General features: G+C 44.6%; 1 protein-coding gene across 7 annotated transcripts in view; it reads left to right on the forward strand.

Annotated features, from left to right (window-relative positions):
• Nucleotides 1-17,121, forward strand: part of EXD2 (exonuclease 3'-5' domain containing 2) — a 61,199-nt gene that overhangs the window by 17,728 nt on the left and 26,350 nt on the right. For 3 of the 7 annotated variants that reach the window (XM_019477051.2, XM_019477052.2, XM_059722900.1), the window contains exon 9: nucleotides 412-1,833. The exons of 1 other annotated variant lie outside the window; for it this stretch is intronic. In XM_019477051.2, the coding sequence (XP_019332596.1) occupies nucleotides 412-631 (220 nt within the window). In that variant the 3' untranslated portion in view covers nucleotides 632-1,833. Of the gene's footprint in view, nucleotides 1-411; nucleotides 1,834-13,117; nucleotides 13,676-17,121 lie in introns of those variants that run through there. 3 more of the 7 variants (XM_006266443.4, XM_019477054.2, XM_019477053.2) reach the window with 2 other exon arrangements.

The following is a 17,121-nucleotide window of genomic DNA, read 5'->3' on the forward strand; positions in this document are numbered from 1 at the left end:
AGGATTGGGACCATAGATCACATGTCTCCTGCCTTGAGAAGTTCACAGCCTATATCACCGGATGTTTGTAAACTTTAATTAGTTTACTAATTAATTAGCATTTGCCAAGTGCTCCAGGATCCTCATGAATGGTGCAAAGTCTTGTTCTTCATAATTAACAAGGCACTTTTAGTTTTGTGGTTGTGCTCCAGGGAGCCGTTTGGAATTAAAGCAAAGCTTAAACAAACCCAGCTAAGTCTCTCCCCAGTTTGTTACTTGGATGATGATGTGGTGATCAGCTGGGGTGCCACAGCTAAGCCTTGTGTCTGTAAAGCTGCGAGGGTGAGACAGTGGTCAGTGAGCTGCTGTACCTTAGGGAGAGGCTTCAAGTCCAGCAGGCTTTTGTGAAACCTAGCTTCACTCTTGTCTCAGCAGGATTTACAATGAGAACTACATTCCCCATGGCCTGAAGGTGGTGCAGTGCTTCGCCAAAGGGGGGTTGAGCTCCCTCATGCAGTTGGAGAGGCGTTGGCGTCAGCACTTCCTGGATACCATGCAGCCCAAGCACCTCCCGGTGCGGTGGTCAGTGGACCACAATCATGGGAAGCTGATCCGAAAGTATGGGGAGGACCTTCAGATTGAGCTGTCGTGAAACGATCCCTCCAGAGGACTGAGACCTGGGTCTGACAGGGAAAGCAGCCACTTAACATGGAAGAACTATTTTATTTCGGCCTCCGCATGGGATTTGCAAGTACATGGGCTTGCCATTTCTCAGCGAGAGTCCCGCTGCCAGCAGTGGCTGTTTGGGGACTTAACAATGGAGCTTTTAACTAGATACTGAATGAAATTGCCTGTGATTCCTTACAAGCTTATTTTACAGAGATGGGGCTGGGGGCCCCATCTGGCCCTTCACCTCTAGACTGTTTTAATCTGGAGGAAGTATGGGAAAAGGGGATGTCGCCACCCTGAGAGGAGAGTGCCCGGTGTTGATGTTGGCTATCCCTTCAGAGTGGTATGGTGCTGCTAGGTTTACCTTCTTGACCTGGATTCTCAGCCTGGGTTGTGAATTTTTTCAGTTTTGCCAGATGCCAGATATGAACTGATCTCTTCCTTCTACAGCTGCACCTCTTTACAGACCCACAATTCCCTCTCCCCTGCCCCCATCTCCTTTCCTTGCTTCTGGTGACAGGCACAGGGAGGAGACCTTCCATGAAGAGAGATGCCTTTGTGCGAATGAGGTGAAGAAGCAGCACTGCTGTCCCATTTTGAGAGTTGTGTGCAGCAAGGCCTCCAGTGGCCATCACCTGATAAAACGTGACATTGTTTGATGCTGGCAGTATGGGAACACCAATACCACTTCTTTAAAAACATAGGAGCTGCCAGCAGCACACTGTCTATAGAATTATTACTTTCCAGTACAGTTTTTTCTGTTTAGATACCATGATGCATAATTTCTGTAGTGAAATGGGGTTAGTTGTCTTGCAATGGATTGGGGGGAGGTTTCTTTAGAGAAGCACCATCTTCTAAAGCATCCCTGCACATGGTAACAACCTGAGTTCTAATCCTGGCTCTGACACTGACTTGCTGTGTGGCCTTGAATAGGCTGCATATTTGCTCTTTGCCTCAGTTTCCCTGTCTGTAAAATGGGGCTAATAACACTCACCTACCTCACAGGGATGTTGTGAGGCTTATTTGAATTAATGTTTGGAAAATGCTTTGTAAATGTTGGCCATTAGATTTGTTAATTTTTAATGTAATTCTGCCTACTTAGGTTTAGCAGTCGTGTTTCTGCCTGGTGCTAGATTTTAGTTTATATTTAACTTTTTAAAATAAATAACCTTTCTGTGAAACTGAGTTTGGGGTTGCTCTGCATCTTCCTCATTGTTTTCCTTCACTCGCTGTCATTGCTCTTCTGCAACTTCTGTTTACAACCCCAGTCATATTTAAATCCAGGGATTTCTAATTGTTTTAACTCCTTGACATCATCTCTGTCAAAAGACAGATTTGGCTAGAGAGCAGTTTACAGCTTTGAGTCAAGTGTCCTGGCCTACCTAGGGTTTCACCTTCGCACTGAGAATATGTTTAGTACATGCCTCCCTTGTAGGAAGGTGGGTCTGGTAGATGGAGCAATGAACTAGGACACAGAAGATCTGGATTCAAATCTTAACTCATCAGATATCTTGTATAACTTTAGGCAAGTTACTTATTCTCTCTGTAACTTGGCTTCCTATCTATGAAATGGATCTAGTATTTACCCATCTTGCATGAGTTTTTCATGGATGAATAAGCCAATAGTGGGGCTTGGGCACTTTGAGGATAAAGTAGATGAAATTAAAACAGTAGGTCCAATTGTTCAGGGCCAAGAGGTATGAAATAAAAAGCTTTATGCCAATGGAAAAGAAGTTTTTTTTTAGTGCAGAGTGATTGGTTCTGGTCCTGATGGGTCACTCAATATCTATTCTTCTACCAGCTATTGGTAGGATAGGCAAATCTGATTTCTGATCAACTCAGCCCGTAGTAATTCCAGGAAAAAATTCATGTTTCATGGGCAGTTGATAATACTTCTGGTGTAGGTTGCTTGAAATACATTGCAGTTGAGGAGATATGGCATGCTTGTAGTTAATCCCAAGGAGGTGCAGTAATGGGCAGATGGGACATCACTGATGTATCTTTTCACAGGGTTGCAAGTAAAACACTATCTCAGTTATGAAGGTGTTGTTATGACCCCCCCCCCCCCAATCTACAAAGACAAGTCTTAACAAAAAGCACATCCCATGTCCAAATGTGTTAATTTCCATGCCCTTTCACAGATCTGGTTGTAATCTCAATAAGCAACCTCATCTCTATTGTAACAGCCCAGATATGGCTCGCCTGTCCAGATCATTTTGAAGGCTTGTTCAGGTCATATTTCCTTATCTCCTATTTCAGCATCCACTGTACCATAATACTGTCAGGTTTTTTAGTGCTTCTTCCTAAGCACAAAACTGCCTTCTCAGAAATCCCCAATTCAACACAGCCATTGGTGTTTTCTCCCTTCTCTTCTAGCACTTGAGCTGTTCTTGCTATTGTAACATTGTCTTGGACAGCCTGAGTTTGATGTAACCACTGAGTGGGCTGCAGGACTGTTGTGATTTCTATCTCTGTCAGGGTAGCAGAATAGTCTTGAGACAAGAGCAAGCCAAATTGGGACTCCTTAAATGTGGAGAAGGTATATACCAAGGAATTTCTAGTTTCTTTCAAACTACTGGCCTGGAAATAGGACTTGAAAGATGGTATTTGTATTTTCATCTGCCAAAACATTCTCAGTCTTGCTATGTCAGAGAATATTGACTCTACCTTAATTTTTATCAAAAGTATGAAAATTACTTGTCTTTTGACACCTTGCTTTTCCATCTTTCAGGTTTATCCTGATTTGTGTGGAAATATATTCTTTGTATTATTTTTAAACTGGTTTAAAATATTGTTTTCCTAGAATGCCCCTTTTATAATACCATGAACAAGATAACTGTATTTGAATAATACGAACCTGTCAATTATAGCAGATGAAAAATGTCTGACACCTTTGGAAGAGATTGTTACTTATGGTGTGAGAGCCAGGATGTAAATTCATAACTTTGTAGGCCTCCCCAGTCTACAGTGGGTTTCCAGCTGATGTCAGTAGGAGGTTGGCATGTACAGAGACCAAAGTGACCTTTAGGTAGTAACAAATCTCTTAGTTATTTGTTCAGATCCTTTTTGTTCCTGCTCCCCTTTAGGACCAGTACTAATCCAGCCCTTTGTTTCTTTTTTCATGCTCCTTTCACTGTTTTTCTCCCTCAGTCCTGCCTTTGGAGTCTTCTCTTATCTTTCTGCAGTGTTTTCCTTGCAGCAGCTCCCAGCTCCTGTGACATGAGGGCTTTACAACCACCAGCTTTCCCAGTCTACCTTCTAGAAATGACTCCAATGGAATAGTAAATATTCAAAGCTGCACTTTGAATGACGCTCTGATTAACTTAACAGTTGTTACTTCAGGCATTCTGCAGGCTTACTTTGGTCTCTCTTGGTTCATGTGTGACATCTGTAGCTTAGCTACACAAGCTTTATTTTTTTAATGAAAATTTAGATTTTGCACACTTTGAAGATCCCATATAAAACATATCTGGTCCCTGGGCCATATAATTAGACCCCCTGCAGTACATAAATCAAGGCTTTCTTTCGAAAAGTTGAAACTCAGGCTAAAGGGCATGAGGAATAATCTTCTCCCCATAGTACTTATTCATTGTCTGCTATGGGTTTCTTACTTTTTTGTCTTTAAACCTTGGATCATGATTACATGTTTGGTAAGGAAATGTCCTTATTTACCTATGGGAAATGAGGCCCAAATCCTCAAAACCATTTAGTGTCCCAACTTCCGTTGAAGTTAACAGTTTAATACAGGAAACCCTGGCCACCATGCTGTCATGGTTCTGGGGTCTTCATGGAAACTGGTCGCAGCAACAAGGGTTGGGAAATGGAGCCCACTGCGAGCCTGATCCAGCCTGCAGGACGGACTTTGCCTGCCCCTGCACTAGGCCCTCTTGATTTATGGTCTGCAGTCAGCATCTTGTATATTGATATCCCAGGGATTTGCAACCAGGGTGCCATGAGATCCTTTGAGGGGCACCATGAAGTGTGAGGAAATGCGCCTGCCTGGCCGATCCACCATCCCCACTGCCCAGCCCTTCTGCAAGGAGGTAAGCACTGTCATATATAAATTAGTTATTGAGTTTGGGTGCCCCTTAATTTACAAAAGTTATGGAAGGGTGCCTGGAGTCCACTGAGGGATGCCTCAAGTCCAAAGAGGTTGAGAGCCACTGCACTGTCCTCATCTCCTACTCTCACTCACTTCCCTGTCAGAGAATTGTAGGATTCTCTCTGAGGAAGAGGCTGGCAGGATAAGTGAAGGCGTATTCCAAAAGCTTATCTATATGAGCTTTTTGGTGCCTTCTGTAGCCTAGTAGACTTCTATATGCAGAAAGCCAGAGCTTCTATACTAGTCAGACACAAGGTTTCTCCCTTACTTTTTTTCCAATCCCATTATCTGGTTAAACTGTTACCATCTAGGTGTCTTCTTGTGTTTCTTTGGAGGCCAGGCAGAGTTTTTTTTTTAGAAATGTTGTTCTCATTTTGTAGGTCACCAGAAAGCCTTAGTGCAGGGATCAGCAACCGTTAAAACTGGTGAGCCATTGCTTCTGACCCAGCCCCTGTCACAGGTCATCAATCCCCTCCTCAGAGTCCCCTATTCAGAGCATCCAAGCCCTCCCTGTTCTGTGCCAAGGGCTGCTCTCGCACCCTGCTACTGCAGCTTGTGCTTGTCCTCCCCACCAAGTGATGCCACTTGCCATCTTAAATGACAATGGTGAACAGCAAATTTGGTGGTGAGGGTATGCAGAGGCTGCAGTAGCAGCATGACAGAGCAGGGAGGGCTGGGGTGGCCACCTGCTAGATGGAGCAAAGGGGTTTGACAGGAAGGGAATGCACAGCATATGGAGAAGGTGCTCCCCACCACCCTCTCGCTGAGTGTTGTCATGGGCTGTAGGCAGTTCCTTTGCAAGCAGAAGGTTACTGACCCCTGCCTTAGTAGAACAACAAACATTTAATCAGCACTTGGGTGTATAGTGTTCTGGGTTGAGATGAGCTTGAGAGAAAATTCCCAGCTTCCTTTCACAACTTTAAGGCCAGACATATTGTACCCCAAATACCTTCTGTTATTGGTCAGGCACAGAGGCAAGCTTGCTAAATTCTAATTCAGGGCAAAGGAGGTAAAAACATAAATGATCAAAGTTTATTCAAAGGAAAATGCAAAACCAACAGACATGGAACATAAGTTCCTGTTGTATTCAACACAAGCACATCTCCACAATCCCACCTTATTAGAACTCCTACGCAAACAGCAGGCTTCTGCAGTAAAGCTTTTCTGTAGCAGGATTATCCACAGTACCCTCAGTCCCTGCTTAATTATCACTGCACCTATGACTTCCTTAAATTGGCTTGAGTGTGGCTGTGTAGGACCTCACAGATATTAATCAACAGGAAATAGCTAAAAGTCTGTTTCTTTCTGTGGCTCAAAATAGAGAAGCACTGTTCTTCTTTGCCACCTTTCCCTCAAATTAGGTAAAAACATCTGCCTGTGTGAAATAGGAAAGAAAAAAATAATCAAACTTAAGACACGGCTTTCTTTGCATTTGGAGACAGTCTTTTTATGCATGGCTAAGTTATATCCATGTTCATATAATGATGTGGCTTTCTTCTTCCTTTGGGGAAGGGTTAGGGAGATTTTCCAGTGATTAACAAGGTAGAGGTAGAATAGTTACTGGTTGGTATGTAAATGTGAATTCCGCAAGAGCAGGCAGCAAGTGGATGTGCAGGCTTAGGAGGAAAACCGAATGACCCATTTCCCTCTGTAGAAAATCCTGCTGCTCTGACATGGTAGCCTGTGCACCAGACCTCTTTGTAGGAATGTCAAGCAAATGGGTCTGAGGCTGATTAACAGCATGTGATTTTTATTTGAAAAATGCTGTTTTCTTCCTCTGAACAGCTCTGCATCAACTGTTGCCCGTCTGTCTCTCCACTTTTTTCTGTGCCTTGACTCTATGCTACACATTACAACAGGAGGCTTTGGGAGCCTGCTTGCCTCCTGCTCTGCCATACAAAGAAGAGTGATTGTGACTGCATTAAACCTGTCTGCAAACCACAGGCAGAGAACCTACAACGTGTGTGGCAGGACTGGGTGATCTTCTCAATTCGCTGTAAACACAGAACACTTACCTTTCACTGATCTCGAAAGAGCTATGGCAGACTAGAATCTAAGATGTTATCTGGTTGCAGTTTTATGTCAAATCATTTCTATTCTGTTTTTCATGTCAACATGATTTACAGATGTTACATCCCATAATTTTCCTGTGATGTTGTTAGTCGTAGCACCTGACACCTGCACAGCCTCATTCTCCTGGACATCTCAAAGTACTTTAAGGATGTGTTTAGTGACATAATTAACACTTAGGCATTCCTGGTTCAAAGAGTTCTGTACCAAAAATTCATTAGGCTTCATCTCTCTCTACAGACGGGCTATAGGGTAGACTGTCACTGTAAATCAACTAGTCCTGTATTTTTAAGTGTTAAAATAGGCATAACAAAGGGCTTTGTCCAACAGCTGTAGTTGACAACCACTAGAAGGGCCCAACTAAGCACAGGGGATGGTGTTCTCAACAGGTAGCCCACCTCAGCTAAACAACCTGAAAACCCTCAGAATAAAATGAGAGATCCTCCTCTTACCAGATGGTTATCTGTCCCCTTTTCACACTCACTCATGGGTTTCAGGTTACTTCTCCTTTTCTTGGGGATGAGAGGGAGAGACTTGAAGATTTTATGTGCTTCTGTGTAGGCTTTTATTGTAGGCTACTTCAGTAATAAATGGCATAAAACCTCAGGAAGTCTTGCTGCAGTGTTGGAGAAACTGGTAGTGAGGGAGTGCTAAATACAGTGGGTTATGAGCTTTGACAAAAGTATGCAACACAGGTTGTTTTCTGTAAGCAGTTTGTGTGGGGAGTGAGGGAGGAGGGAGTGGTTGGATGGTTAATTTAAAACAAAATCTTAATCATTTCCAATTAATTTAATTTGCTTTCCAAAATTAAAACCTCACCTACGTTTCTCTGCTTGAGTTATTCTACTTTCAGCTTAGTTGGAAGATTTACATGAAAATCCCTTCCTGCAGCATGTATTTAGAAGGCATACAGAAATCACTCTGACAAATTGTACTTGGTAATTAGTAGTCTCATTCTCCTAGTCCTGGCTTCCCCTACTCTATGAAAGAGAAAGAGCCAAGGAGAGCATATGCAAGTACCCTCTCATGCCTTAGCAGGGTACTGACTTAGGCCCTATCTCTTTCTTATAGGAACTATAAAAGCCTGGGAGTACTGGCTCTGCTCAGTCGGGTAGTCTGCCACCAACAGTGACCACTACCTTATACTTCCGAGGAAGGAGTAACATCATAGTTTCATAGTAGCTAGGGTCAGGAGGGACCTGAACAGATCATCTAGCCTGACCCCCTGCCACAGGCAGGAATGAATGCTGGGTTCACAAGACCCCAGACAGGTGATCGTCCAACCTCCTCTTGAATTTGCCCAAGGTAGGGGCAAGGACCACTTCCCTGGGAAGTTGGTTCCAGATTTTGGCCACTCTAACGGTAAAATATTGCCTTCTGATCTCTAACTTAAACCTATTCTCCATCAGCTTATGACCATTGTTCCTTGTCACCCCAGGTGGTGCTGGGGAGAAAAGGGCTCTGCCTGTTTGCTGTTGATCCCCCCTGATGAGCTTGTAGGAAGCCACCAGGTCCCGCCTCAGCCTCCTCTTGCTGAGGCTGAACAGGTTCAGGTCCTTCAGTCTCTCCTCACAGGGCCTGTGCTGCTGCCCTCTCACCAAGCAGGTGGCCCTCCTCTGAACCCTCTCCAGGCTGGCCACATCCCTTTTGACGTGCAGTGCCCAGTACGGGACGTAGTACTCCAACTGCGGCCTGACCAAAGTCGCATAGAGGGGGAGTATCACCTCTGGACCAGCTTGAGATGCACCTTTGGATGCATGACAAGGTATGGCTGGCCTTGCTGGCTGCGGTCTGGCATTGGCGGCTCATGTTCATCTTGGAGTCAATAATCCCAAGATCCCTTTCTGCCTCTGTGCTTTCAAGAAGGGAACTCCCCAGCGTGTATGTATGCCATGGATTCCTTCTCCCAAGGTGCAGCACCCTGCATTTGTCTACATTGAACCCCATCCTATTCTCGTCTGCCCACTTTTGTAGTCTGTCTAAATCTAGTTGCAGCCTCTCTCTCCCTTCAAGTGTGTCCACCTTGCCCCAAATCTTCATACTTGGACAGTGTGCTTTCCACTCCCTCGTCCAAGTCTCCAGTGAAGATGTTAAACAGTGCGGGCCCAAGGACCGAGCCCTGGGGTACCCCACTGCTCACATCTCACCAGGTTGAGTACAACCCATCCACCACTACTCTCTGGGTGCACCCCATCAGCCAATTTTTTACCCCTCCAACTGTGCAGGCATCAATGCTGCAGTCACTTAATTTATTGATGAGGATGGGGTGAGAGAGAGTGTCAAAGGCCTTCTTAAAGTCTAGAAAGACTATGTCCACGGCGACACCATCATCCAAGGATTGAGTTACTTGGTCGTAAAAGGCAATCAGGTTGGTCTGACAGGACCTGCCTTTGGTGAACCCATGCTGGTTGCCCCTGAGTATGATCTCCCCTGCAGGCCCCCCACAGATGTGCTCCTTGATGATTCTCTCCAAGATCTTCCTGAGCACTGAGGTGAGGCTTACAGGCCTATAGTTACTTGGGTCCTCCTTCCTCCCTTTCTTGAAAATGGGGACCACATTAGCCAGTTTCCAATCCCCCAGCACCTGGCCAGATGACTATGAATGCTCATATAGCTGGGCCAAGGGCTCCGTGATGACCCCTGCCAGCTCCCTCAATGCCCTTGGGTGGAGGGCATCTGGACCTGCAGATTTAAAAATGTCTAGCCCTTCCAGAAGATCCCTAACTACATCTGCACCGACTGAAGGCTTGATAGAGCTATCCCCAAGATTGTCCCTACTTCTGGTAGGTGAGATATCCTGGTCCCTGTGGGACATCCCTTCTTCCCTGATAACACTCACTTCCTGGCAATGGCGCCCTGTTTGCTTATGCCCAGGGATGATTGGGTCCTCAGACTTAAAGCAGAAAAAAGTGATTTCCAGTGTTGTGTATCAACAAGGCCTTAAGTTACTGAAGCTGAAAACACTTGAAAGACTGTAGTACTGTATAGGCATCTTACAACTACAACCTCATGTGTCACTGGGAATGACACGGAGCTCTTTGCCAAGAACTGCTTAAATTAACATATACCAGTCCTGGATTTTACTGTTCTGAAATGTAGTCACAGGTGGTCTCTGATTTTTGGAGAGAGGTTTTATGTCACTGGCGTGCAACTGGCCATTCCTCCCAGTAAGTGATCAGCCTTAGCGTATGCCCCTCCATTTACTATCCTTCCCTGCCTTTTGGCAAGAAGCTTTTATCCATGAGTTAATGCTTCACAGAAAGCATATGGACTGAGTTAAGGCTCAAAAGAAGTAACTCCTTAATTTTCCAAAAAACTGTCCTATAAGAAGAAATACAAAAATAAACTCCAACCCTGTTCTAACTTTTCCTTACTAAAAAAGGGCTTGTTTATAGATCACTTGTCCCCTGGCATGAGGAAAGCATTTAACTTAACTCATGGCTATTACTAGGAACTTAAATGAGCTCTCAGACAAAGGAATGGATTATACTGAAATTGCATACGAGGAACAGAAGAGGATTCTCCCCCCACCCTTTTTCCCAACATGGAGGGGGAAACACTGGCAATACAATAAACTTGGGATTAAAGATGACCTGAAAAGTAATTTTTTTTCCATGTCTAAAAGGGAACCAGAAAATGTCCTACTTGTAACCCACAGGGGCAAGGATGGGAATGTAAGAACTGCCAGGCTGGATCACAGCCATGTTCTTTCCAGTCCAGCACTCTGACTCAGACAGCAGTCCATGAGAGATGTTTCCAAAGAAAGTGAAAGAACCACCCCACCACAGGCAAATGCGTGGCATAAACTGCCCCCCACCACCAATAAGAGCTTTAATAGTATACTATAGATTGGTTTAAACCCTGAAATATGTTTGTGCCCTCTCCACAACAATTATCAACTACCATATTTCTGGGTAGTCTTGTTTAATGTATTAATTGTCTCTGCCCAATCCCTTTTTGATTCTTGGCCCAAGTGGTATTCTGTGGTGGTGAGGTGTCTGTTTGGGACTAGGCAGCACTCTTGGAGAGCATCTCCATGGATGTCCTAGGGCCTGAAGAAGGAAAGCCTGCTCCTAAGCTGGCACAGGAAAAGGGGAAAGAGAGAGACTGCAGCAGCTCAGAAGTATGGTTCTCAATCAACTGACAACCCATCACAGTCATCTTCTCCACCTCTGTCACTTCAAACAAGTATGCTTTCCTACAAGTAATCCTTGTATTGTGTTTTTCCCTGAGGTTGTGAGTGTTTGCAACTACTCTTCATTTCAATTGTGGTTATTGTGGTCTCTCTGAAAACCAAACCCTTCAACTGAAGTGCTGTGTAGTGTATTCACTGTCCTTTGCTGGGCCGTGCTTACACAGCCATCCCAAGCAGACCCTGAATGTGCTGGCAGCGTTCTGTATCTATTCTGCAGATAGGAGGTAGAAGGAAAATTGTTATTCTATTGCACTGCATTTTATTAGTATGCATGCCAGGGGAGAGAGCATGCTAAGACCATCTGCTAATTCAGGCCAATAACAGGGATTCAGGAATAAGAATAGACATTGGCTTGGGCCTTAGACAAAGTTGCAGTGTGATTAGCAGAGAGATGACTTTTAAACCAGTTTAGTTACGTCTGTAGCATTGCTGATACTCTCAAACCAACTGGAGTCAGTTCCCAAACAAGATGGCTTGCACTTGTTTAACTAAATTGGCTTCTGAACTACTTTGGTTAATATTCTTTGAGTGACTGGTTGGAGAGGTATGTGCTAGGCCTTGGAGCACAAGTGTTGCATTGAGGCAGGAACTGTAATTCTTGCTCTGGAGAGTGAATCCTTTGTTGTGCAGCTTCGCTAGGCTTAGTTGTAGATATTTTTAATAAAGTTTTTTAAAGGTGTGATAGGTGAGAGTGAATGTGCAGAAGGACCAATCCCAGCAGTGCTAAAGCAGGTCACTGGAACCTTCAAAAGAGTCACTAGCAGCAGCCTGGGCTGTGCAGTCACAAGCCTGTTCCTGTATTTCATAAGTCCGCCCCTTCAATAACTTCCTCAGCAAGTTGCAACTAGGTTCTTCTCAGAAGCAGCCTGTAACCTCTGGGGACGTCTTGTGGTGCCTGTTTTGAACAGCACTGCTCCACCTCTGATGCACTGTGGGAACTGATTGAAAGGGTGCCTTCCAATGTGTCACTGAAACAGGCTCTGGTTGTAAGCAGCTGAATGTGGGATCAAGGGTCAGGCCAGGTGTAGAGGCCCTGTTGTCCAAAGCTCTCTTTTAAAGGTACCTTGTCTGTATCCAGGTTGAAGAGAACTGGCAGTGGCTTTTACCTAAGGGCAATAGATGCTTTCTCATTCAAGACCCCTTTCACTTTCTCCCAGGCCTTCGTTCCTGCTAATCAGATTTCCCTGAGGTGATGGTCCCAATAGAAGGAGCTGCTGTTGGTTTGTTAGGTGCTACTCTGTGCAAAGCCCTTGAGTGTTTCATCAGTGTGTGCATTTGGCCTGCTTTGAAATAGTCCTTTGAAACAGGGCTGGAAGAACAAACAAACCTTCTCCCATTTTCTCCCATTGATGGATGTGTCAAATACAGCAGTAAAATATTCTGAAACTTAATCAGCCCAGCAGCATTAATCGAGAGCTGCAGATAACAGCTGGGTCCTTCCGCTCTGCCCATACCAAAAGCAGATGTAACTGCTTGCCCTTTACTGAAGAGCATAGCAGCATTGATTCCCATGTTTAACTCTCTCTGCAGCTCTTGGAGGAGGAGGAGGGAGAGAAAGAAAGAGAGAGCGAGTGTGTGTATCAGTCATGTGACCTTTGCACACCTCTGAGGGATAATGCATTTTGACAGTGATGGAAGTGCTACAGGCTGCTGTCCATGCTCTTTAGTTTCCTACCGAGCCAACTTTAGTCTGGCATATTAATTGGAGGCATTTTCTCTAATGTTTCCTCTGCAAACCCTTTTTTAAAGAGGGTAGGGAATGTAATCATCTGAATGCTGATCTTATAGGAAAGGATGGATTAGAGTGAGGGGGTCATTGGGCCCCTTTTTTTTTAGGCTAATTCTTGTGTGATATATTTCAGAAACATACCTAGATGCTCTTGACAGAGTCCTTTTATCTTATTTGCTCTCATTAAAACATTCAGCACACCTTTTCTAAAAAGTAAAATACAAATGAAGAGATGCAATCTATACCTCAAGGAGCTTGCAATATAACTTCAGCTAGGATGTGATGACCACATTAAAACTGTAGGGATGGGGTAGCATGTGAATGAGGAGTATAACTTCCACTGAATGCACCTAATCAAATCCTTCCTTTTCAGTGTTTTACCAGCTTAAAAGAGTCAGAAGCACTTAGCAACTGAAGCTGGGTCCATGTGTCTCAGAGATGGGGCTATACCTAAACTTCCATTCCAGCCTGCTTCTTCATACATTGGACATGTTGAGCTCTGCACTGCAAGACTATAGAAGTGAACCAGATACAGAGGACTGACCCCAAATCTCAGCTAGTCCTATACCTCCCCTCCCCATGCTGAGGCATGTCTGGCTTTTCAAATCTGGATCCTGTCTTCACATCTGATCCTTATATCTGTGCTGGGCTGAACCAGAACCTCAGAACTGAACCCCACAAACTGTGGGGACCTCAAATCTGAACACAACATCTTATGCTCCTCTCTAATGTCTCTTATGAAACCCCATGTTGCAGCAACAAGCTCAGCTTTTGTGTGTTAGTTCCCTGGCAAGAAGAAGGAGGCCTACAGAAGGGCCACTGAATTTGTCGGGTTGGAAAATGTCAGATAATTTTTATCAAATGTAATGATTTCCCTTTACATATTTATCAATCAGCCCTAAATCTCATTGGAAAATCTGAAATATCAATCCAAAAAATCACAATGCTTTCTTGTTTTTTTTTTTCTTTTTTCCTTTTGACTAAAATCTAGCATTTACAATGCTTTACTTCCTAATCCCCCTCTGACTCCAAGAAGAGGTAGCAGCAGCCCTACTGTGATATCAGGCAGATGGAATACTTGAACGCCAACAACTGAAGGGTGGCTAATAATATGCTGTAACATTCACATTTGGGTGCCTCAGTAAGACACTTGATCATGTAACAGCTCTCAGTGATTTAAGGAGAGCTGGAGGTCTGGCATAGCTGCCAACATTTAGGAGGAAAGCGAAGATCTATGAGCAAATCCTCATATCAGATGGGGCTGCCCACACCCTGGCCCATGAAGGGTTGAACATGCACTTCATTAAATTCTAGCCTGAAATTACTGGACATCAAAACTGATTAACGATATACTAACCTGTCTTGGGGACATGACAGAAGTCCTTGAACTATAGTAATGGAAACCCTCAGATATAGATCAGTGATTTGGAGAAGCCTGTGAAGAGGGATATTGATCTGAACCAACAAAGAACACATGGCCTGATTCTCTCTCTGGACATAACTCTTGTCCTTTAGCAAGTTCCCCCTTTATATGGGCTTGCTATCTTAGGAGTTCCTCCTTTTCCATACACACAGCCAATAGCTCCCCTCACACGCTCTAGTAACTTCAGGGAATCTTTTTCTTCTGGAACTCCCCTAGCTGTCCTAACACCTCAAGTTGATTTGCTATTCTCTCTGGGTCCTGTAAAATGTCTAGGAAGAGTGCTACCTCCACTTCCTCCCTCCCTGTCACTCTTCTCTGTCTTCAGGAATTGGTGGGACAATGGCTATTGCACTGGAACTCCAAGGCCAGGTGTCTATCCATCCCCTACCAGCTCACCACTCTTAGTAAAAGGTTATTACTTCAGGCCTTAACTGCCTGGCATAAGCCTCCAATGGCTGAGACTGATAACATCCATGACAGGGTAAAAAAAACCTGGGATGAAGAGCACAAATGGATATGACCAAAGGTTCTTTTAGCCTGTATAAAATCTTACACCATAGACATCACCATGGTGTAAGCACCTTCCAATAATGGGTTACAATATGTGATTCACATTGTCACATGGATTTTCTCTTGTCCTGGTTTAGACAGGGATGATCCTGCCTTGAGTAGGGGTTTGAACTAGATGACCTTCTGAGGTCCCTTCCAGCCCTACTTTTTATATGATTCTATGATCCCCTCCCCAGGGAAAGAAGTGTGAGCAGTGGAGTGTTTGTGAGAATTAACTGTGTGTACACAAACACAGGCACAGACACTGCCCTATGTTAGAGAAGAGAGGGTCAAAGAAACACGCATTGTGCTCAGAGTGGCAGGGCTGAGGCTTATGATGGCCCTTAGTTTTCAGGGAACTAATTTCACAGTCCTGGGCAAGCCCTAGAGAAAGCTGAGAGTCCCGCAGAGCTGAAATTAAGCTTAAAGCTAACTGGTGTCTATTTATATATACAGAAATGTCTGTATGGCTGAAAATGCTGTAGTCTGACAACTCTGAGACTTAATGACACCATCCACTACTAGCTGTGCCACTAACAAACATTCTGAGCATTTCCAAGCCATTTTCCCTGATTTCCATCTGCTTAGTTGTGGATGCTACCCTTGTTGATGACTGCTCTTTACCTGCCAAACCTTATGTGCAGATGCTTGAGACATCTATGGTGAAAAAAAGAAGCAAGATTTTTAGAGTGAGGGAATTCATTATTTCCAAACTCCTGTTTCTTTGATGTACAAATAGTTGAGATGATTTTTGTTTTGGTTTTCCGAAGCACTCCCCTTAGGGGAACCCGTTTGTCCAAAAATGTGAACAGTACAGTAAGCTATAATGAAAACAGTTCTTGCAAGCATTGCTATAGGGTTCTATATTAAGTGAATATTATAGAGCAGGTCACTCAAGAATGGCCCAGTACAGGGCGGATGGGCTGGGGTGCCCAGGCAACTGGGCTTGATCCAGTGGCACTGGCTGCCAGAAGGAGTCACTGCTGCCAGGGCTGCTGAGAAGCTGAATCTGGCTGCTGTGCCACATGAGCCCTGCTGTAACTAGGGGTGGTGGGACCAGCCGCACATGCAACAGCCAGGGCTGCCCCCTGCACCTGGGCTGGGCAGGACGAGGGACCTGCCGTGGGCCGGACAAATTCTGTCAGCGGGCTGGATCCGGCCCATGCGCTGTATTTTGCCCACCTCTGCCTTAGACACGTTCCTGGTGGCGCTGGCTTGAGCCCTAGTTCTGGGGAGAGCTAAAAGGAAATTCTGCCCACAGATATACAGCTGTGTATTCTGCTTCTTTCAGTGGGAAATGATTTGTGCATTTGTTTGCTGAATTTTACGTTGAGCATAAGTGGGGCCTGTAAGCATGGAGATAATTGGGACAATGTGCTTTCCACTCCCTCTTGGTTTATCAGTAGCTAATGAGCTTTATAAATCCATCATATTTTCTCCTGTCCCTCCAATTCTAGGCTGCAATACATACAATGCTTGTTTTGACACCTGGCTTTCACTGCAGGTCTGCTTGGTACAGCTACTGTGCTTCATTAGATGTGCCTACACTGCTTCCAGCCAGGAGGTAACTGTATAGAGCTACACAGGCTATCTATGGGCAGCACTGCTGGGCAGAGTAAATTCTGAGCTCTAGGTGAGGCTTTACCAACTAACTTGCAGGTCACTGGCCTTTTACAACTGATCCTAAAAATACATATGATTGGGATGTCCTGCATCCTTATGCACTAGCCAGAGGGAAAAAAAGTGTTTATACAGTCCAAACAGTGAAAGAGAAATAATAATTTATTGACACCATTTTAAGTAGCTGGAATGTGAACAAGAATCAGTTGCCACGAGGGGAAAATGCAGAGTTGTACAACCACCAATGACAGTAGAAAGGGAACTGAAGGTAACCCTTACTCAGTTGTCATCCAGCCGCAGATGAACAAATAATTGACCCTTGGAAGGAAGCCTCAAGTTCTGCTGATGAAGCACAATGCTCTGCAGTAATGATGACTTGATTTAGAGTTGGTGGGGTGGGGTTTTTTTGCAAGAACTGAAAACACTATGTTCCCTTCTGTGCCTGAAATCTCTGGGATTCTCAAAAGCATGCGTCTCCCTAGCTTTCTCCTCTGTCTCTCACTAATTTAACTAGATTTATGGTTTGATTCCTTGCTTTACAGATTAGGGCTGTTTTCTTTCTTTCTTTCTTTCTTTCTTTCTTTCTTTCTTTCTTTCAAGATGGCCGCCGACAGCTGAAGCCCTTCTAAGCTCCTCCAGCTCAGGTGCTTTCAGCTCATTGCATCGCACTCCCTGTCCCCCTTTTCCTGTCCCCCCCCCAAAAAAACCCTTGCCTCTCCCCACCCTGTCCCTGGGGACCCCCCCCCTGCCCCTTCCCCCCACTTTCTGAGCCTTTTTCCCCTGGG

Source organism: Alligator mississippiensis, chromosome 2 (genome assembly GCF_030867095.1).
Source record: "Alligator mississippiensis isolate rAllMis1 chromosome 2, rAllMis1, whole genome shotgun sequence".
Classification (NCBI taxonomy): Eukaryota; Metazoa; Chordata; order Crocodylia; family Alligatoridae; genus Alligator; species Alligator mississippiensis.